The 24,129-nt window shown below is 40.4% G+C and overlaps 1 protein-coding gene across 4 annotated transcripts in view; it reads left to right on the top strand.

The window, feature by feature from the left end:
- ANO6 (anoctamin 6) overlaps positions 1-16,926 on the top strand; it is a 216,179-nt gene extending 199,253 nt beyond the window's left edge. For 3 of the 4 annotated variants that reach the window (XM_003825754.6, XM_014347200.6, XM_008951088.6), the window contains 4 exons: positions 1,320-1,525; positions 5,671-5,873; positions 7,555-7,660; positions 13,693-16,926. In XM_003825754.6, coding sequence (XP_003825802.1) covers positions 1,320-1,525; positions 5,671-5,873; positions 7,555-7,660; positions 13,693-13,899 — 722 coding nt within the window. In that variant the 3' untranslated portion in view covers positions 13,900-16,926. Of the gene's footprint in view, positions 1-1,319; positions 1,526-5,670; positions 5,874-7,554; positions 7,661-8,962; positions 9,222-13,692 lie in introns of those variants that run through there. The other variant, XM_055095730.2, reaches the window with a different exon arrangement.
- Positions 16,927-24,129: the final 7,203 nt, after the last annotated feature.

Below are 24,129 nucleotides of genomic sequence, written 5' to 3'. Positions count from 1 at the left end.
CAATCAGGAGATCTGGCAACATGGAGCCCTCATTCCAACATGGCAACTATGAGCTGTCCCTTTCCATAGGACACATGCTTGCTAGTTTACCACAGTTGACGGGCTGACTCCACACATGGCTATTACTTGCATGCCCTGGGGGCTGATGAGTTATTTAGGGTTGGGTGAGTCATAGGGAAGTTGACGTCACTGCTTATTGCTGCTGCTCATGACTCTGTAGCATCACCAACTCTGGTCCTTGCCTGGCTGAGTTCTCTGCATGAGTGTTCCTGCCTGGCCTATGGGACTTACTGGATTCTTCTAGCCCTGTCTGCTCTTCTGCAACATGCCCTTTGGCTCTCTGACCAGAAGCAAATGCCAGCTCTGCTTGCCTCGCCACACCTTCCACAGCCTTGCCCTTCCTGACAGAGTCATCCCTGCCCCTTGTCTGAGCACGAGGCCTAATGGAACTCTATGTTTTCCTCCCATCCACAGTCTTAGTTACATATCTGTATATGTTTCCTCTGAAGGTCTGCCAGTTAGGAGGGCAGGGTCTAAAACTTGAGGATATTTTCTTACTTCTTCCTCTCCGTGGTATCACTTACCCCAAAATCTCTGCTGCCCCATTTTTAATAAGGCCGTGTCAATTACAAACAAGGAGAAAAGAACTTCTAAGCCACCACTCAAATTTTGACTTATTATGACCACAAGGACTGCAACTAACTTCAAGATTCTTAAGGAAGGATATTATAATTTATTAAGACACTTTTATCACATATATTTCTGTGATTTCTATTACTGTCAAATTCTCTGAATGCACTGCATTTGCATTTGCAGACTCAGGGGAGCTCACTCATTTGCTTGTTCTCAGCATATTTCTTCCAACGTTCTCTAAGCATAGCCTTCCCATGGGTCCATTTCTTTTTGTCTTTAACTTGTTAGATAATGCCACAATATTTCTTTTTTCTTAAAAAAAAAAATCCTAAACCACAAATCATCTTTCAACATTCTATTTCAACACTGAGAATGAATAATATGCATATGATGTCTCAAGTTTATTACCAGCGAATAATTCTGGTTGACTAAAGATGTCTAAATATATTGTTCCTATTAAGTGTATACATGTGAAAGAAACAGGCTATAATTAATCTTCTTTCCAGAGATTTTATATTTGTGTTTTGTTTGAATTCTTTCACTGTTGAACACTAAATTATTATTTACCACAGATGTGTTTTCTCTCTGGGATTTAGTTCGTTTGCCTTTCTCTTTCAAGAGTAAAGGAAAATATGTTGTCCTTCCATCCACCACCACTCCATGATGTGTGTCCATTCCATTGACAGTTATTCAGTTTGGGTTCGTCACCTTATTTGTGGCCTCTTTTCCACTGGCCCCTCTGTTGGCTCTCGTGAACAATATATTGGAAATAAGAGTGGACGCATGGAAACTGACCACCCAGTTTAGACGCCTGGTACCAGAGAAAGCCCAAGACATTGGAGCATGGCAGCCCATCATGCAAGGAATAGCAATTCTGGCTGTGGTGACCAATGTGAGTAGACCTAAGCTTTACAGAGTAAAGACCTTGAAGATGCATTAGATTTGCTGCCTAAGGAATCAAATGTTGAGTGTTTTTTAAAATGAGAGGAAGATGCTAAGTCTGTCATCCACATAAATGATATAGTTGCTATATATAACCACTTGTTAAATGTATTTTCATTTTGTATATAATTATTTTTAACTGTCAAGACCTCCTATACAGGTACTGTTATTGCTCATTTGCTAAAGTTTTTATTCAATATGAAATATGGTAATGATAGGAAGTACTAACACTTTTAATCCTCACATAACTATAAAAGGAGTTATCAGAAAATTTTTTTTATAATGTGGATAGAAATCTGTTCATTTACAGTTTGAGGGCCCTAAAATAAGATCATTCTACCATGTTTTACTACATATTCCAAAGCATCAACCTAAAATATTGACTCTGATGGTGAAGTATAAACACTTTGTGCACTCCTAATTACCTTCCTTGACTCCAGAGCAGCAGTTCTTAAAGGAGGAAGGTGGGTGGGTTTCATCACCCTTCCCACCCCACCCTTAGGTCTTTGCTCACCATGCTTTGGTCATTGGCTGAAGCAGCCTCATGCCCTGTATGTATCCCAGCTGTGAGGGGACAGAACTCAGTTGTTTGCAGCCTGTATTCATTGATTATGGGCCATCTGAACAGTGTCATTTTTATGTACAGGCACACAGGAAGTTCTCAGGCAATGCAATTTTCATGCCAGCGCATTAGAGGACCACCTTCCCAAGAAGTATCCCAAAACTAGGGCCATTTCCTCCCATATTTCACTGACAGTCTCACTCCCAGGTGAACCTCCCTAACAAAGTGATTCCCCAGTTTTGATTTCTTAAGCCACATCTTCCCTGAGTCCCCAGCCAAAACAACAGAAGTTGGCAGTGCCTGTAGTTTAGGCTCTGGATGAGGGAAGTTACTGAGCACTGTAGGCTCTAGAGTCAGGTAGACCCGAGCTCCACTTCACAGCACTGTAGCTCTGAGCTGCATGATCTTGAGCCAGGCCTTACCACTCCAGAGCCCTATTTTATTATTTGTAAAATTATTAATTCCCTACCACATATCATAAGAATAGTACATACCAACCACAGTGTTAGGAAATTCATTGAGTTAATGCATGAAGCCTCGTTTCTATTGAATGTTAGCTGCTGTTATTTTATCATCTTCATTACTCATTATTGTTATTAACAGTAACTCTGTGAGGACTCTGACAGGTACCCCAATTGGAGGCACAAGAATTCCAAAAGCAACCACTGTCTGGACGATGGTTACAGTTTTATACAATAAAACAAGTTATCTGGAACCTAGCTGTCATCCCTACCCCAGAACCTTACATTTATCTGAATTGCATGCTATCTGTACTATTTGGAGAAAGTTGCAAATTGCACACAAAAACCAACTACTGGGGTATGTCAGTTTCCTTTCACCCAGGTACCCCACACCTTCAACATCTACTGTGCTGCAAAATGAAGACTGCTGTTTAGAAAAATGGCAGTGAGGCGTTTCAAGTTCCTCAGTCATAAAACAATGAACGTGACAGCACGTTCAATATGCTCTAGTACACTAAGCTGGACAAGAACATGGACTTATGTGCTTTAAGAAAATTTTCAGCAACAAAGTTTGAAACTAAAAGGGTTTTTATTTTACCTTCAACTAACCAGAAAATTCAGTTGACTCAAACTCTCCCTATTCCTCAAGCATTCTGGATTGATTGTATTAGGTACCTTTTCCCAGCATCCATGCCATGGCTCTACTCCATGAGCACAGATGGAGGATTGGCTGTTTCCAAGGCGACTCAGTGTGTGTATGTGTACAGACATTCACTCTGGCTAATTGGTGCTATTGGTTCTTATCCAATAATGGCTTTTTCTTATCACTTAACCTAGGAAAACTGCTTATTAGATTTGTGACATTGATTAAACTATGGGCAATCCCTTTTTCCATATTAGGATTTGTTATACTTCCAAGATGGCAGTTATACATCCACATACATAGACATCTATGTTTATATGTGTGCTTGTGCAAGCATTAAATGTGTGTCTTATTCCCTCAAACACCCAGTGTGTATCTCACAACCTACTGTCTACAAAAAGAGAATAACCACCAGGATGAGAGTGGGCATCAAGCAGGAATTTGGTATAAAATCATTCATTTTAAAGCTGCTGGTTCAATAAATAAGCTGAATTGACATTGTTGTATCATGCCAGAGCATCTGTTATTGAAGACCAATTTTAATTTATTTTTATATAAATGGAAAACCGTGTGCAGAACAGCATGGGAAATGAAACACACTGCATTTATTTGCACTCTTGCAGCATGTCTCTCAGAGCAGCTCAATTCAGGAAGAAAAGTATCTTGTCAGAAGACAATAGAATTATCTTCCTTGTTGGAATTTTTTGTAGCTTCTGATGCACATCTGCCAGTGATTCTATAAAAAGATATAGTTGAGTTAAATGATAATAGCAAAATTTAATCTATTGAAATCTGAGGGAAAAAAGGTAAAATATTCGTGTGGCTCCCCAGTACTGACAGGCAGAAACACACTCATATATATGTACATTTTTCACATCAGAGGAAATGACAAAGCTGGTTCTAGTGAGGGAAATTTTGTAATAGAAAAGCCCCCTAATTGTTTTTTCTTGCTTTGCCTGAGATTTGGTTTGTGGTCTCACTATGCCTAAACCATATGTTCAGATGAATACTATTAAAAATCATGTTAAGCCAAAAACATGTCTACTTTTCTGCTTCATCAATGACAATCATTTAGCTGTTTTATTCACATAGAATTTGGTTTAAAGTAAAAATCCTTTCTCCCTCCTTCCAACCAGTTTTACACACTGGAGAGTTTAAAGCCCAAATTAAAGAATTTTAGAGAAAATTCATATAATTCAGAATAGCTTTACCTCCTAATAGATGTCTCTCTGATACACAGGTTTATGATTGGCCCATATTTACTCCTTTTATCTAGGAACATACTAAATTTTCTGTATGTTGTTGTTTAATTTATAATTTTCATAACTTCATCCACTTAATCTTTTTGAAGTTTAGAGACTTAGATACTAGATCAGACTAAACAGACATTATTGTTTGACTATGAATGGGACAACCCCAATATAATTCTACTACCCAAATTTTGTTAAAATGAATAAATGCTCACACTCTATAATGAAGCAACAAACATAACCATGTACTGAGAGTTTAAAACAAATCAGGTCATGGTTTGACTTGTGTAAACAAGTCATAATACTATACAGGAAAAAAGTGAACTTAGAGGTCATTATTTAAATTTAGATCAAGGAAAACATGCAGTTTACCTTCTGTGTTTATGAAAAGTGCTAAATCAATTATATAAAGCTCAATTATTTTCATAATGTTGACTCTGATTACATGTGCAAGTCTTCTAGGCTGAGGTCAGTGGCTCGTACCTATAATCCCAGCACTTGGAGAGGCTGAGAGGATTGCTTGAGGCCAGGAGTTCCAGACTAGGCTAGACAACATAGTAAGACCCTATCTCTATAAAAAATGTTTAAAGATTAGCCAGGCATGGTGGAGTGTACCTGTAATTCTAGCTACTCAGGAGGATCACTTGAACCAAGGAGTTCGAGGTTACAGCGAGCTATGATCATGCCAGTGCACTCCAGCCTGGGCAACAGAGCAAGATCTTATCTCACTATCTGCATATATTTTGCAGTTAAGAAAAAATTAAGATTTCTGAATCTTTAAAAAAAATTGACACGATGAAAATAGTAATTCTGGCATATTTGTTAACCTGACCTATAAAAACTATAACTTCGGCCAGGTGCAGTGGCTCACGCCTGTAATCCCAGCACTTTGGGAGGCTGAGGTGGGCAGATCACCTGAGACCAGGAGTTCAAGACCAGCCTGGCCAACATGACAAAACCCTGTCTCTACTAAAAGTACAAAAATTAGCCAGGCGTGGTGGCACGTGCCTGTAATCCCAGCTACTCAGGAGGCTGAGGCAGGAGAATTTTTTGAACCCAAGAGGTGGAGGTTGCAGTGAGCCGAGATCGTGCCATCCAGCCTGGGCAGCAAGAGCGAGACTCCGTCTCAAAAACAAAAAACTATAACTTCATTTTCGCTTTGTTTTTCTCCCAAAATAGGCCATGATCATTGCTTTCACGTCGGACATGATCCCCCGCCTAGTGTACTACTGGTCCTTCTCCGTCCCTCCCTACGGGGACCACACTTCCTACACCATGGAAGGGTACATCAACAACACTCTCTCCATCTTCAAAGTCGCAGACTTCAAAAACAAAAGCAAGGGAAACCCGTACTCTGACCTGGGTAACCATACCACATGCAGGCAAGTTCTGCTTTACTTGTTTAAAAATGCACTTCATCTTTAAAAGGGTTTTTCTTGTGACTTAATTCTGTTTGGTGTCATTTTTAAAATTTTTATTTCTTTCTAACTTCAGGATCAATCAGGTGCTTTGGTGTCATTTAAATCAAGCTGCTAGAGACATTTTTTCCCCATAGCTTTCTCTTGAGTCAAACTCAGAAAATGTATATATATGTATATTTATTAAAAAGTTAAGACTAGGGGTAAAACTTTCAGACCAGGGGTAAAACTTTCAGACCAAACCATAAAGATTTAAAGTTGAGAGTTTCAAACGATTACAGGGAGATTGATTCCAAAGAAAAGTCATAGAAATAGAGAAACTTCAAGAGGTCCAAGAACCAAGATAATTCAGTTGTTAATACTATTGTGTTATTCAAGCACAATCTGAAGATATTGAATGATGGCAAACTAGCACCTCACATAACAGGGACATACAAAGATAAGAGATGTGAATACTCAGCTGAACAGTATTATCTAAAAATATTCCAAAGTTCTCTGCATTGATTTTAATGGCTGGTGAGTTCAACAGTGGACAGTATGTACCAGGTAAATTACCAGTTGATAAAGTTTGTGAACTGTAGGTCATCAGCCTTTTTTCCTGGACCATAGAGTTTTACCTAAAATAGGAAGCTTTAAAGTTTATTTAGTCCAACTCCTCAAAGCCTTCACTAACTCAGATTCTCAATGATGCAACCAGGAAACCAGAAATAAGCCCAAAATAAATGTTTGTGTTACACCTAGTGGAGCCTCTTTACAATTCTGTATCAAATCTGCTTATTCTTACTTTCCACAATTCTAATCAGAAATTAAACTCTTCTAGGTTTAATAGCTTACAGGCATAAAATTAGAGATGTCCTACCTGAGGAAGATACACTAACAGCAGTTAACACTTGATATCTGACAACAAAGAATTAGGTAAAAAATTATAACAAGCAGATAGTACTCTGTATGAGGAGAGAGAGTCCCATAGCTGAGTGAACCCTGATGATACCATTATATAAATAAATTTATAAATATGATCCCCAAAACAGGAATTGTTTTGAGAAAACAGGGATAAATGTTGGGAGAACAAATTTAAAACTTTAGTTCTTTTATAAAGATGGATTCTTTTCTACAAAGATGGACCATGTTATTACCATCATTCTCTGATTAAATATTAAATGAGGCACTACTGTAGTTATTTTGGGGCTTTGTTACCAAATTGAGCTTTAAGAGAAAATGTATGTGATGTCCAGTTTAAAAGAGCATTGAATCAAATATGACTTTTTTTTTTTTTTTTTTGAGACAGCGTCCTGCTCTGTTGCCCAGACAGGAGTGCAGTGACACCATATCAGCTCCCTGCAACCTTCACCTCTCGGGTTCAAGCAATTCTCATGCCTCAGCCACCGAATAGCTGCGATTACAAGCACGTGCTACCACACCTGGCTAATTTTTGTATTTTTAGTAGAGACGGGGTTTTACCATAGTGGCCAGGCTGGTGTCGCACTCCTGGCCTCAAGTGATCCACATGCCTCAGCCTCCCAAAGTGCTAGGATTACAGGCATGAGCCACTGCACCCGGCATGACCTCTTTTTAAATGGGGCCTTTGTTTACAGTATTCAGTCAAAAAGATTTGTCTACCAATATGTCTCCATTTTGTTTTCAGGTATCGTGATTTCCGATACCCACCTGGACACCCCCAGGAGTATAAACACAACATCTACTATTGGCATGTGATTGCAGCCAAGCTGGCTTTTATCATTGTCATGGAGGTAGGAAAAGTATGCTTTCAAACAGTTTATAAGGATGTGTATTTGCAGACCTTCCATTAAGTGTTGCCAACTCCATACTTAACATGTATGATACTTTCTTCTTATCACTTGCTAATATTTTAGGAAATATGTTAATCAGTATTGACCTGAAAATACTCAAACAACTTCATTAACGAGAGCATTATCTGCTTTTAAAGTTTAAAAGCATGTTATGTGCAAAGGGGATTCAATTTCATTCATTACTAACTTTTTAAAATTTAGGGCACTGGGCAGCATGTTGGGCTATGAAAGGGCTTATGCAAGATGGGTACGATGATGTGATCTCTGCCTGTGAGAAACTTTTATTGCTGGGAGAGTTTGAAATTGACCAGCTCTGAAAAATTACTAAGGCAACTATAAATTTGTAATTGATCTAGCCAACTATGCTTCCTATGCAGAGTGAGTTAACTACTGCCAAATTACAAAGTATCAGAGTTTAATTGCTTAATTGGTATGGTAGATAGGATTGTATTAAGCTGCAAGAAACAGAAAATGCAGTCTATGGTGGCTTAAATAAGGTTGATTCCCCTCCCCACAACCCATATGATAGAGTTCACGAAAGTCTGTGGTTGCTCCTGAATCAATCAATACCAGTTCACTGATGGAAGCAGTATATCCAGTTCTTGGGTTTGCTCTCATATATGTGTCCCCTTATGGCTGCTGAAATTCCAGTTAAAAAATTACATGCAAAGCAGGAAGAAGGGCGATGCTAACCACATCCAGTCCTTTTTGTCAGGAAAGAATGCTTTGCCAGAAGCCCCTACAGTGGACTTCCACCTACATCTCATTGACCAGAACTATAGCATGTGGTTTTCCTAGCAGCAAGAGGGGCTGAGGCAGGTGGATTTCATTTGCTCTGAATAAAACCAATCAGCAGAGAAGAAGTGGGGTAGACTACCTGGATTTTTGGTACTTATACTAGTTCTTTTTTTTTTTTTTTTTTAAATAGCTACCAAACATTAAACAGGGAAGACAAGTAACTCACGGTTAGTATCTGACTCATGTCAGTATCTGACATATCAGCAAGAGTCACAGGTTTCTATTTAAACATGTAGTTGATGAAGTGATTGGCCTTCTCCTTTTGATATTGTGGTAGATTATATGTTGTCCTTACATATGCAGTGGACCATCCCCACTGCAAAACTTCTAGAGCCAGCTAGATAATTCCTTTGCATTGCTGAGCCCACTGGAAGGGAAGAGAATCTACAGAGAGAGGGAAAACTAGGTGATGGGTTTTTTGTGTTTTTTTTTTTTTAGAGACAGAGTCTCACTCTGTTGCCCAGGCTGGAGTATGATGGCATGATCTTAGCTCACTGCAACCTCTGCCTCCAGGTTCAGCCAATTCTCCTGCCTCAGCCTCCCAAGTACCTGGGACTACAGGTGCACACTACCACACCTGGCTAATTTTATATTTTTAGTAGAGATGGGGTTTCACCATATTGGCCAGGCTGGTCTCAAACTCCTGACCTCAAGTGATCTGCCCTCCTCGGCCTCCCAAAGTGCTGGGATTATAGGCATGAGCCACTGCGCCCGGCCTAGGTGATGGGCTTTAATAGGGCAGTGAGCAATAAGCACCCCTGTAGTGCTGGAGGTCTCAAAGAGCAAGCTGGTACCCATCAGTGCCTCTATCTTGGAGCTCAAGGAGACCATGCCTTGGGTCAGAAGGGAGGTGGAAAAACTGAGCTTGAGATTCCTGGATAAGCCAGAGACCCAAAACAGGGCTGCATTTGCCTCAGTAGAAAGAAGTGTGTATCTTCTCTGGAGAAAAATGTCCCCAGGTTTTTCTCAGATCAAGCTAATCAAATATGAGCACACAACCAAAGATGGTCAATAACAAGAGGTGATTAAAAAAAAAACAAAAAACGTGTGAGGTTCAGCAGGAAACAACTGATTTGGACCCTCAGTAACCTCAAGGGTTTGTTTGAACTGTCAGATAAGGAATATAAATTAACTGTATGTAAAACATTTAAATAATTATGGGTAGAATTTAAAAAGCAAGAAACTAAAAATTATAAGGCAATTTTGAAAAAACTAAATGGAACTTCTAGAAATTAAAATAAAATCATTGGTGAAATGGAAAAAAACATGGATTAAACAGAAGTTTATGCAAATCTGAAGAGAGAATTTGTGAATTGGAAGATAGGTCTGAAAAAATTATTCCTGATATATCACAGGGAGATAAGAAAATAGAAAATATGAAAGAGATGTTAAGTGATATGGAAGAATGAGAAATACTAACTTAAGCTGAACATGGATAAAAGAAATGAAAGAGTTCACAGATCAGAAAGCATGACATGCATCAAGCAGAATAAAGAAATCCACTTACACATATTGCAAGGAAAATGCGGCACACCAAAAATAAGACCTTGAAAGTAACCAGAGGGAAAAAACTGATGACTAACAGAAAACTAAGGCGAGAATGGGAGTAGGCTTTTTAACAGTAACAACGGAAGCCAGAAGAGAGTAGTCTATCTCCAGAATGCTAAAGAAGGTAGCTATAAACCTTAAATTACAGCAGAAGTTTGAAATATTTCTACAATGAAAACACCAGACCATGTGGTTTTTATTGGAGTGATACCAAGCTTTTTAAAACAGATCATTTCAATCCTATACAAATGCCTTCAGAGATGAGAAAGAGGAAATACTCTCCAACTCATTTGGTGAGGCTAAGAGTAGCCTAAATCCTAAAATCAGACAAGAAGAGAGAAAGGAAAATGAAGCCAACCCTATTCATTACATAGATGCAAAGATCTTTCTAAGATGTGTAAAGTGAGATGATGGACATGTTAATTTGTTCCACTATAGAGTAAGTCCTCACTTAACATCCTTGTTAGGCTCTTGGAAACCATGACTTTAAGACAACAACATCTAACAAAACCAGTGTTTTTTCTAATCAATGCTGTAACGAAACAGCATTGAAGGAAATGACGTTATTCAAGGACCTGGAGTTGCAGTTTCCAGGAACCTGTCGATGATGTTGAGGGCTCACTACATACATGTGTCTTACAACATCATGTTGTATACCTTTACGCAAAATTTTTAAAAATGTACAAATCTGAATCTAGCAATATATTTCAAAAAGATAACATCACGCCACCAGGCTTTAACCTGGAAATGCAAGGGTGGCATAACACAGAAATTCCACATATCTATAAATATTCCCTACCTCAGAAATAGATGAAAGAACTCTTTCCTACAGCATCAACCTTTGTCGCTTTACTATATAATTTCCGTTATCACTAAACACACTAATATCTCTCACATCTCAAAATTCTCTCCATCCTTACCTCACCAGTCCTGCTTCACTTCTCTTTTCCTCTTTGTGGCCAGCGCCGTTGAATGAGTTGCCAGTACATGCTGTCCTCGATTCCTCTATCTTTCTATCATGCTTTCACCCCCTCCACTTCACTGAAGCTGCTCTTGCCAAAGTTAGCAGCAGCCACCACTTCCCCAACCCTCCCCTCACCTGACTTAGCAACATTTGACTTAGCAAAAATCTGAGTCAAATTTTTGCTGAAAATCTGACTTCAGATTTTCCTCATCACTTGCCCCTGGAAACTCCTCCTCACTGGGCTCCTAGGAAAGTACGCTTTCCTCCTGCGTCCCTGGCCATTCCACCTCAGGTTCTATGCCAGTCACTTATTCTCTTAGTGATCCTGGGACTCATCCCTTGGTTGTCATCTTTTCTCTCTCCTTGGTCTGTTGATGATCTCCTGGAGTCTGCTGGCTCTAAATACCATCTGTATTCTAAAAGGACCTTAAAATGGCTGTTTGCAGAGCACCCCTCTCCTGAACTCCACCCACGAATCCAACGGCCTACCTGACCTTTCTGCTTGGATCCCTAATAGATGTCTCACATCTGCTGCCCCACATGCCTATATTTTCCTCCATTCACTCCAAATGTTCTCCTCCCAACCCAGCCCAAAATCTCTCCCATCCACAGTATTTCCCTCTTGATTATGGCAACTCCGTCTCAACACTGCTCAGGCCAGAATCCTTGGAACCCTAATGCTATATCCAATCTGGTTGGCTTTTCCTTTGAAAATATATCAGTGAGCACTTCAGACCAATTGTGCTGCTACCACCAGGTCAGAGCCACTATCATTTTTTGCCTGGATTAGGGCCAGAGTCTCCTAGCTGGGCTTGCCCTTCCTCTCTCACTCAGAGTCAGAGCCAGAGTCCTCACAGTGGCACACAAGGCCTCATGGATCCAGCCACGCCCCAGTGCCCCTCAGACATCACTTCTCTTCTCGTCACCTGCTCCGCACCGTCCTTGCCTTTTCTCGAATGCATTCTGAGGCTCCTCCAAACCAGCTCTGCATTGGCTATTCCCTTTACCTAGAATGTCTTTTCTTCTGATATCTGTAGGGCTTGTTCCCTCACCTCCTTAAAGTGTTTGCTCACTTAGGCATATCCAGACTAATCTACAGAAGAATCTCTTCAAAGTACTCATCACTTTTTAACACCATGAATAATTTGTTTTTAATTATGCTTATATTATCTCTCTCCCCTTGCTAGGTCAGAAATTTTTGATTGATAAATTAAAAAATGAAAAGGTGTTTAACCTCATTGGTAATCAGGAAAATGCAGAGTAAGACCAAAGGGAAAGTCCATTTCATAATCACTAAGTTGGTTTAAAAAAAAAAAAAAAAGCCTGATCCAGCCTGGGCAACATGGCAAAACCCAAAATTAGCCGGGCATGGTGGCAGGTACCTGTAATCCAGCTACTCAGGTGGCTGAGGCAGGAGAATCGCTTGAACCCGGGAGATGGAGGTTGCAGTGGGCCAAGATCGCACCACTGCATTCAAGCCTGAGTGACAGCAAGACTCTGCCTCAAAAAAAAAAAGGTGTGATGATACGAAGATGTAGAGCAACTGAAACTATCGCTGCTGTGGGAGTGTAAGTTGGTATACCTGCTTTGGAAAATGTTTTGGTATCATCTTATAAAATGGAACATTCACATGACATAGAGTCTCAGCAGTCCCACTCCTAGGTCCACACTCTTGAGAAACTTGCAGATAATGCTCTAGGATTCAAGCACAATAATGTTCACAACAGCTTTTTTCCTAAAACAAAAACTGGAAACAACCTCAATGCCTGTTCATAGGGGAACAAATAAATTATAGTGTAGTCACACAGAAGAATATTATACAGCAGTGAAAATTAGTGGACTAGTTTTATAGAATAACAATCTTAGGAAATAGTTTTGAACAAAAGGTGGCCTGGCGTGGTGGCTCACACCTATAATCCTAGCGCTTTGGAAGGCCAAGTTGGGAGGATTGCTTGAGGACAGGAGTTTGAGACCAGCCTGGGCAACATAGCGAGACCCTGTTTCTACAAAGGAATTTTAAAAGTAGCCAGGCATGGTGGCATACTTCTGGATCACTTGAGCCCAGGAGTAGGAGGCTTCAGTGAGCTATGATCATGCCACTGCACTCCAGCCTGGGTGACAGAGTGAGAACCTGATCCAAAACAAAGACAGCAATTTCCAAAAGACTGCATGCAGCATCATAAAGGTGAAGTCAAGCAAGACTATATTTTGGGGGTATATATACATATTTTGTCAAACTTTTTAAAAAATAAGTGAGAATGATACACATATACTTGTACAGATATGATAGCACTGACTTTTGGAGAAGTGCAAGGCCATTAGAAAAAGAGACACAAAATACAACAGCATTGTCAGCATCCTAGTTTTTAAGTTTAATGGAGGTTTTTTGAGGTATTCATTTTTTCTTTATCCTTTATAACCATTATATGTGTGTATATATACTTTTCTACATATCACATAGTATTATTTAAATGTGTAAAGTAACAGTAACTGCTAGAGCCACACTGTTGATTAGACACAATGGCATTAGCGGTTGGATGTGTGTGTAAAATGTCCACTGCCTTGTCCAGATAAACTGCCATAATGACAAGCAAGAATGAAAGGAACTCGGTGTTCTCCTCCATTTCTTTGTGAGTGACATTTTTCTTCTTCTCTTCCCCAGCACGTCATCTACTCTGTGAAATTTTTCATTTCATATGCAATTCCCGATGTATCAAAACGCACGAAGAGCAAGATCCAGAGAGAAAAATACCTAACCCAAAAGCTTCTTCATGAGAATCACCTCAAAGATATGACGAAAAATATGGGGGTGATAGCTGAGCGGATGATAGAAGCAGTAGATAACAATTTACGGCCAAAATCAGAATAAGAGCTTTATGTTCTGAGAAGCACTTTAAGGAATTTAGCTTTGTCAAAATATATTAGGAATCACTAATGAGAATGTGTAAGTTAAATCACTTTGGCAAATATGAGTCTCAACTATTGCCATTTCCTCATGTATTATTTTTCAGTTTCAGCTAGCGATGCAGAAACTGGAAAATGTAAAACTTAGATCATGAAGGGCATAAAACTTATCACCCGGAAAACCTCAATGTTACCTTTTTCTGATAAATTGGAATTTTACAGAAAAAGTCCCTCAGTGTGCTTAAAAACCACCCCTTCTAAAGTAGAATGGATTCTTTTTTTTTCTGTTTGATTATTTTCATTTCTGTCTATTCTCAGGCACATGATCTCCTTTATTTTTAAGCCATGTTTTATTTCTTCACTTGGCTAGATCTGTTCCAGGGTCATCTTTTCCTTACAGTACCATCATTATAGATTTAATAGCTTTCATGTGATTAAAAATAGCTAACTAGACTCAAGGATTCACAATATTTAGGTGTATTTTCAATACCTCCAGAAAGGAAACCTCAGTTAATCAGAGGAAATAGTTTCGGTCTTCATTTGAGCATGTCTTTCCATCTCAAAAAAATACTCTTAGTAGGTTGGAGTGAAGATAGCAAGGTTTTGAAGCATATTTGTCCTAATCCACAGTGACACTTTTTATCTTCCAGGAGCACTCCTAGGAGGTTCCGTGCCTAATCAATGTTGACTGCTTTGCAGATCTCAAGGGAATAAAATGACAAAAGCAGGGAAAGTTACAGATTCAAACACCATTTTAACTCATGTTGATCTGGATAATTAATCTTTTCTAAAGATGTGTAGTTTCTTGGAAAACAGTGATATCACATGATTAAAATTACATTTTTATCAACGTAATTGTCTGGAAAAGATAAGCCCCTCAATTTTCTACCAGTTGACTTTTATTCATTAGATACAGAAGGTGCAGTATTTACACATCACCAGCTGCCTTTGTGAATGGCTCACTACACAGCCATTGGGGCACGACTGTGTGCATGGGCAGAAACAGCAAGTGCCCTCATTGTGGTCATTGGGTGGGGAGTGCCTTTTGTCAAGGAGTCTGCAGAAATTGGCTTATTTCTATATGCCAAAGTGATCAACACACCAAAGTCTCTGCCATAAAGAATGTGGCTTCCTTGCAGCCTCCATCCTGTTACTCTGGGCCCAGTAATTTGATGTAACTGTCTGATTGTACTAGAGACAGGAGTATACCCAGCTTATTCATAATCAAGTAAAGAGACTCAGATTAGATTTGATTTTTTAGCCTCCTCTAGAGCCAATCAGGCAGTTAAGAGTAATAAAGGAAAAGGGTTTGGTCACAAACCCTACCATTATCTGGAGATTACTTCCTGCTGCACTCCTGTCTTGCCATGCACGTCTTGCCCCCTCACTTTTGCTCAGCCTAGCAGTCTACTTCACTTTATTGCCTTGTAAGTGTCAGGCCTCCTGGGCGCTCTGGAAAAGACAGGGAGCCAGGCCCTCTCACCCCTACTGGTAACAGGTCAGTGCTGGGTGCACAAGAGGGAGGTGATTTGCATCATCGTCATGCTGCATGGGCCTCACTGGGATGCTGTTAAACGCCAGAGGAGCCAACCTATCAGAATCCCAGCAGCAAAGGAAAGCTCAGATTTTAGAGGCTTTTTACAATAAAGTAGCGTAACTCTAGGTCATGATTTCAAATGCCTGCCATGAATGATTTGTAAGTATTTATGTAGGATCCATCAAAGCAGTATTGTAGGCTTTTGAATTGTCCCAGTGGATCCGGGACCCCATTTCACTGTCTCTCTTGATCATGTTAATGATGCAATCAGAGTTCAAGACAGGCCCCATGAAGTCTGACTGCACTGGGATGGAGAAATGAATTTCTTCCCACTGAAGGAAACTCTTTCTCATTCGCAGCCAAGACGGGAGTGCCACTGTTCCTCTCTTCACTCCTGAGATACTGCTTCTGGAAGCGGGTGTCACTTCCTCTGTAGTACCTCTTCTCTTCTCTGAAGTGTGTGACTATCTCCTAGTGTTTAAATTTGGCAGTTACTCGCCATGTATGTCAGCATAGAAAAGGAAATGTTTTTACCTTATCTCCTGTATGTATGATAGAACTTAAAAGAAATGTGCATTTGTTTTCATAGCCCCAGCAGAGAAAATCCTCTTCATAGATTAAATGTGCTGCTGTGGACAGGAGGGAAAAAAAAACCCTCTACATATTTAAAGGCACCAAATGTAATATCTGACACTGTTAAGATGCCCAAAAGAGCAGAGTTGTAGTGGAGATGCAGGGTCATTTCCCCATGCCATCCACAGTGTTAGTGAGTCCACGGCTGACTTGCAGTGATAAAGAAAAGCATGGAGCTGTGTCTGCAGACAATGGTGGCTGCATCTGTAAGTGGCTTCAGAGGCAGCAGCCCTGGGGAAATTGATGGGTGTGGCAGTGGACCTGTGAAGAGGGAGAATCTAGCCTTCAGCCTGTCCAGTGTTAACCACTAGAGAAACTGAGCGTTATATCCTTTTTTAATGCCTGTGAATTTTAGCATATTGAAACATTAGACCAAATACTCAGGGGATTTTTCATTAAACATCCCTCAGATAATTTAGCTATATATCATTAGAAAGGGAAAGCTATCATTTTTATTTTAAAACTAAACAAGGCCATCTTATAAACTGTCACCAAAGTCTTCCCTTTTTTATTGCATGTGTGTCTTGAATTTCATAAAACATTAATTCACAATGGGGGTCAGAATGTACTCTTGTTGAAACACTTCTTGTACCATTTTATGTTCATATTATGTTTGAGAGGGTAAAAATGTATGAGCAGCTTAACTGAAGTAGAACTATTCATGATGCTTTTCATACATTGTGGCATAAGATGTAAAGTTTGTAATTAATGTTAATTTCTGTGCATTTTAATATTCTTTTATAATTATTAATGTTAATTTCTGTGCATTTTAATATTCTTTTATAATTATGAGCATTTTAATAAATTCATTTTTACAAACAATAGTATGGTCTATTCTATACTGTCTTAACGTTTTTAAGGAAGAGAACAAATATATATCTGCTATTTACTAGTGGCCAGTTGTGTATCACTTAGATAAATGTGTGCTTTTGTGTAGATTTTTCACAGCCTTCACTTCAGAGATTTGCTATGGATTTTTAAAAATTATATTCAGTGTATTAAGGTTACAGATCAGAAAAGCTAGTTATTAAACTCAGCCCAAATCCTATTCTTTTCATCAATCTAGCAAATTTTACCACTTTTTACCAGACTTTTGAATAATGTTTGATTTCACCTACTAGTTTAATGAAATGTGTTAAAATATCTGCAATAGCACTTATAAATGTAGCATATTCCATTCATTTCCTTTTTAAAATACTCGTTATATGACCAATAGTGACCGAGAGGACGTAACTGGCAAAACTAGAAACGTCTTTCTCTTGCTGCCTTCTCTCTATAGGACACCTTTCCCAGAACCATTTAGGTTGTGTTCCCTGTCTCCGCTTCATTACTGAGAGGCAATATGTAAATGGACAATGGCCAGATCATATGTAAACGCAGAACTCTATCCACACCCTGCCCCTGCTATCTGCAATAGTCAGCCCAGAGAGCCAGCCTGCAGTAGGTTATACTAACAAAGTCAGAGTGCTCTCTCCAGTTACAATCCAGGAAACTAAAGAATAACTTCTGTAACAATTGGCCCAATATGACCAGGACTTGATGAATAACTGACAGCTTCCCTAATTTTGGTCCCGGCTTATACCTTAGGACCAACCAGAGAAAGCCAAATATGCCCTGCTAATCATCACATAGGATACCCGCTTCTAGTTAGCTACCTACAGCTTCCCACATCAGTGGCCTCCAATCAGGCATAGCGGAAGCCTTCCCACTCTTCTGCCTGCCTTTGAGTCTTTGTCAAAACACGAGTGACAGCGGCTGACTCCCTTTGCTATAGCATGCTCTGAATAAATAGCCTTTCCTTCTCATGTGGATGGTCTTTGCTTATTTCCACATTATTATCGATACAAGGGCAGTGGATGTTTGCTGGGCAGTAGGACAAATACTCGAGTGCATTACTTTGGCAAACTCCTGCCCTTGGATCATACTGGGGTTGGTCAGGAGGGAGGTTGGTCATGATGACAGATAAATCCTGGGGAAATGTAGATTGGATCACTGGGAATGAAGCTGTGAACCTAACACGATGAGTTTTGCCATTGATAAGCAATGGGGAACCTGTGGAGAACTTCAGAACGGAATGCTGTAGGCAAGAATGTGATCTTTGTCCCTGGTGAGGACTCATCTGCCTTCTCTCCTAAGCTCTCTCTTCTGATGTGCTCTTTGAGCCTCGTCACCCTAAGATTCAAGGAGTTTGATAGCAGTTCTCACAATAGGGAGGCTGCCTGGCAGCATTCCTGAGGGGAGAAGGAGAACTGACCCCACCCAGAGCCTTCGAATTCCATGGAGCATTCAAGCATAAATGAAGGGGAAATCCTAGAATAACCTGCTGTGGCTGTGACCATTTCATTTTATTTGGGGAGATGTTTTCCTTTGGTTATGAAACAGATTTTACAAATGCTCTTAATAGCATTTCTATTTCCCAGCAGAAAACAAAGATAAGACAGGTAGCCCTTTAAACCCCTTGCCTCATTCCCGAAAACAGTTCAGCACATGGGATCCTTTACAATGCTGGAATGATTTGATTTTTGTCACTTTACCAACTGGAAGATACGCCTGAGATCGGTCTTGCCCTTCATTTCTCATAATTTCACCTGTTCTTGGCCATAATCAAACCTAGTTCTTCTAATTAGAACCACTTCGCACAGGAACTCCAGCAAGTAGACTGTGATTCCTAATACCGTTCAGGGTGGATAAGCACATTTATGTTACAAAATACCCTGCCATTACTTTCTTTCTTGTCATTGTCGCTTGAGGTGAGTCAGAGTGATAAATCGCCGTCAGTCACCTAAGAGGAAGCTGCAGGTAAGAGGCCTGCTCTGTGGTACAGAACAAGCTACAGCCCTAGAAACAAGCGACAGCACTGGCTGCAACAAAATTCACGGGCTGACCACACCGCTGGGCTTTTTCTCCCCTACTTTGTCTATAAATCAAATCAAATTTTACCTTCAAGTATTTTGGTTCCTTTGGGACAATCAATATTCACCATTGCAGGGCTCTAGCTTCAAGATCAAAATCTTACAGCAACCCCTTTCCCAGGACTGGGATAGAAGAGGAAGGAGGGAGGCAGTGCAAAGAATCCAGGGAAATAAAAGACAATTAAACAAAGGGAAATCTCTCTGGAGACTCCAACAATTAACAGAAGGCTCCCTGTCCCTCATTTCTGCTCTGTGGGAAACCTCTGGGTATAACTAAGAAAAAATATTCCATTTCAATTGCTCCCTAAAAGACTGAAAAGCAAACATACGTAAGGAGCAGCTCCCAGGAAATTGTTTAAATGCTCTTTTCATTGGTGGTGGTGGGGCAAATACAACACCAGGAGCTCTCATGGGATCCCATAGAGAACTATCACATAAACACTCACCCTTCATTAATAATGAGGCAGGTTAATGCGTTCTTGAGACCTCTTCTTCAGTCTCCTTCATGAGGATAAATCATTGCATTGCCTTCCTTGTTTTAATCTAGGAAATTGCACTGAAAGCCTAGAACAGAACTTTTCCCAGACAATATTCTTCCACATCATCTCTTGAAGCTCTATTACCTGTTCAATGTGAACAGTGTAATTCCTAATACTTGATTATGGCACTCTCTATTATAAAATGAATGGATCCCTGGATGTCTCCTCAGAGCTTTTTCCCTGGGTTTTCCTATTGTATTCAGGGCTCCAACCCTTGGCAGTTTGTCAGCCTGGATAATTCCACAATATTATTGTCTTCCAAAGCTTGTCTTTCTTAACATATCCAGTCATGGGCAACTAATTGCTTACTATAAATTCCACCACTTCAGCTGCTGCACCTAATAGTAAAAGAGAGAGCACACCAATGTCCTGCTCACAAACCACCCCTCAGTGCAGCCCAGTTTCTGCCAGGATGGCCAGTCTGTTACAAACATATCTTTGTGTCAGTCCTCCAAACATTTTCTTAGGAACTCTTTGACCAAGCCATGCTATGCAAACTAAACCACATCTTTGTCATCTGTGAACCAGAGCCTGAGGCAAATGTACTCCCCTTCCTTCCCACCTACACTGCATATTGTAAATGATGAGAAGGAAAGGAAACTTTGGGGTAAAAACTGAAGGTTTTAATCTTCTGATCTAAGTATCTTAAGAATATAGTTGGCATCATCAAAAACATACCATGTTTTAATTAGGCTGGACAAGTACATTTAGAGTATAACACAAACTCACTGAAAAAAAAAATGAAGGCAAGGTCTGGGGCAAAGACAGCATCGATGGTGGTTTTACCTGGGTTCAAGGCAGCCTGCCTATGATATGGGAAAAGACATAAGATTTAGAAATAGAGGACTTTGATTCAAGTCCTGGATCTGCCACTGGCCAGCTTCATAAATTTTAGCAAGTTAAGAAACTGAATATACAAATGGACAATGGCCAGAGCTTATATAAAAATAGAACACTGACCCTCAGCCTGCAGCAACCTGCCCAGGAAACTAACCCCTTTATCTACAATCAGCCCAGGAAGCCAGCCTACTATAAGTCAGACTTGTAGGAGGTCAGAATGCTATGTCTAGTGACAAACCAGGAACCTAAACAACACCTCTCTAACAATTGGCCCAGTATGACCAGGACTTGATGAATAACAGCTTCCCTAATTCCAGTTCCTGCTTGTACCCTAGGACCAACCAGAGAAAGCCAAATATGCCCCCTTAACCATAACATAGAATGCCCACTTCTGCTTAGCTGCCTACAGCTTCCCCATGCCAGCAGCCACCAATCAGGGCACAGCTGAAGCCTTCCTACTCCTCTACCTGCCTTTGAGTCTCTGTCAAAACACAAGTGACAGAAACTTTTCTTGCTTTAATGCATTTAAGGTTAGACTTGATAATATAAGGGCAGTCTTACAGATTTCAAATCACACAACAAAGCAACTTAGGTGAAAAAGAAATGAGGCTCAATTCAGGAGATCAAAACCATCCTGGCTAACATGGTGAAACCCCGCCTCTACTAAAAATACAAAAAAATTAGCCAGGCATGGTGGTGGGCGCCTGTAGTCCCAGCTACTTGGGAGGCTGAGACAGGAGAATGGCGTGAACCCGGGAGGCAGAGCTTGCATTGAGCTGAGATCACGCCACTGCACTCCAGCCTGGATGACAGAGTAAGACTCCGTCTCAAAAAAAAAAAGAAAAAAGAAAAAGAAATTAGGCTCAATTAAATTACCTTTTAAATTTAATTGGTTGGGACTGGTGCAGGAAACTGCACACAGGATGACATTCTAGTTTCTTCTAGAAAGAGTCTGCCACATGACAAGTTTTGTGGTCAGTGTAAGAATTATTGTTTAAAAGGCTTCAAATACACCCATTGAAAAAAGTGGCATGCCACTGTAAACTCCACGGGACAGCTGAAAAACTGTGAGTTCTCAAAGCGTGAGAGGGGATAAGTCTGCCTCCAAACACACATCCGCACTGGGGAACCAGAAAATCCAGATCAAGGGAGAAGGATTTAACCTACCTAGAGCTGAAATAGATTTAGGGAACCCAGTGAAATATAAAGGTAGAAGAAGCAGTGGGAAGAGTTCTATAGGCACTCCCATTTCCCAGCTTGAGCCCAAGGAAGCCATCCCTGACTTTACCTCACAGGGATCCTTGGGGAAGGTAGCCAGCAAAATTAGGGAGAGGCCACAGGGTGAAAGAAGCTTCTAGCTGAACTTTGTAATAATTTCAACTGAGCACTAATTTTCCTGAGCAGAATCCAGGGGATGAATCAAGTGCAGGTACTAGCACAGAAGTTGCAGCTGATGGTGCAGGCAGGCAGGGAGGGTCATGGTCTGAAAGACCTGCTTGCTTTCTCAGTTGAGAGGCTTGTAGCCTGGGGCAAGATCTCAGCCCTATCCACCAGCTGCCTGGATATAAACTCAGCACTGCTGGCAGGGCATGGTGGGAGTAAGACTGGCCTTGCTGGCTGTGTGGGAGCTCGGTCAGGCCTGTCACTGCCGGCTTTCCCTCACTTCCCTGGCAACCTGCATGATGCAGGAAGGGCAGCTGTAATCCCTCTTGAACATAACTCCATTGGCCTGAGAACTACCCCTCCATCCCACACAATGACTGCAGCAACCCCCACCCAAGGAGAGTCTGAGCTCAGAACCACCTAACCCTGCCTCCACCTGATGGTTTTTCTCTACCTGCCTTGGTAGCCAAAGACAAAAGACAAACTCTTGGGAGCTCTATGGCCCCTCCCATTGCCTGATAAACCTGAATACTTATCCTGGACAACTCAGGGCAAACTTATATCCACCTTATACTACTGCAGCTGGTACTCTCTTGAAAGCACCACCTCCTGACTGGAGGCCAACCAACTCAAGCCATTACAGCAACTCATAACAGAACAACGATGCTCCAATGAAGGAGAAAACAACAGCTAATTCCACTGCCTGCAACATCTTGGCTAACCAGAGGTCCTGAGTCTGTCCATGTAATTATGTCACTGCCAGCATAACCAGCATGTAAGGAAACCAGTGCACAAAACAAAACTACAAACAAGGACTCAGAGAATCCACTTCACAATTCACTCCCCTGCCACCTCCACCAGAGCCGGTGCTAGTATCCATGGCTGGGAGACCTTAAGATAGATCACATCACAAGATTCTTTGCAGATATTCCCCAGCCCCAGCCCAGAGCCCAGTAGCCCCACTGGGTTGCTAGACTCAGAAGAGCAATAACAATCACTGCAGTCTGGCTCTCAGGAAGCCCATCCCTAGGGGAAGGGGGAGAGCACCACATCAAGGGATCACCCCATGGGACAAAAGAATCTGAACAGCAGCCCTTGAGTTCTAGATATTTCCAATGATACAGTCTACCCAAATGACAAGGAACCATAAAAGTAATTCTGGTAGTATGACAAAACAAGTTTCTAGAACACCCCCAAAAAGATCACACTAGTTCTCCAGCAATGAATCCAAACCAAGAAGAAATCTTAATTGCCAGATAAAGAATTCAAAAGGTTGATTATTAAGCTACTCAAGGAGGTACCAGAGAATTGTAAAAACCAACTTAAACAATTTTTTTAAAAAAGTACAGGATATGAATAAAACAGTCCTCAGAGAAATAGATGTCATAAAGAAAAAACAATCACAATTTCTGGAAATGAAAGACACACAGAGAAATACAAAATACACTGGAAAATTTCAACAATAGACTAGAACAAGTGGAAGAAAGAACTCCAGAACTTGAAGACAAGGCTTTTGAATTAACCCAATCTGACAAAAACAAAGAAAAAAAATTTTTTTAATGAACAAAGCCTCCAAGAAATTTCAGATTATGTTAAACAACCAAACATAAGATTAATTGCTGTTTGTGAGGAAGAAGAGCAATCTAAAAGTTTGGAAAAATTATTTGAGGTAATAATCGAGGAAAACATCTCTGGCCTTGCTAGAGATCTAGACATCCAAATACAAGAAGTTCAATGAACACCCTGGAAATTTACTGCGAAAAGATCATCACCTAGGCACATAGTCATCAGATTACCTAAAGTCAATAAAAAGGAAAGGATCTTAAGAGCTGGGAGGCAAAAGCATCCAGGTAACATATAAAGGAAAACCTATCAGATAAACAGCAGATTTCTCCGCAGAAACCCTACAACTTCAAAGGGTCCTATCTTTAGCCTCTTTAAACAAAATAATTATCAGCCCAAAATTTTGAATCCAGCAAAACTAAGCTTCACAAATGAAGGGGAGATAAAGTCTTTTTCAGACAAACAAATGCTGAGAGAATTCACTGCTACCAAGTGAGCACTACAAGAAATGCTAAAAGGAGATATAAATCTTGAAACAAAACCTTGAAATACACCGATATACAACCTCTTTAAAGTGTAAATCTCACAGAGCCTATAAAATAATAACACAATGAAAAAAACACAAGGTATTCGGGCAACAATTGGCATGATGTAAATGGCCTAAATTCTCCACTTAAAAAATACAGAATGGCAGAATGGGTAAAAATCCACCAACCAAGTATCTGCTGTCTTCAAGAGACTCACCTAACATGTAAGGACTCCCATAAACTTAAAGTGGTGGAAAAAGA

This window comes from Pan paniscus, chromosome 10 (assembly GCF_029289425.2).
Source record: "Pan paniscus chromosome 10, NHGRI_mPanPan1-v2.0_pri, whole genome shotgun sequence".
Classification (NCBI taxonomy): domain Eukaryota; kingdom Metazoa; phylum Chordata; class Mammalia; order Primates; family Hominidae; genus Pan; species Pan paniscus.
This window is presented reverse-complemented; position numbering and strand designations above follow the sequence as displayed.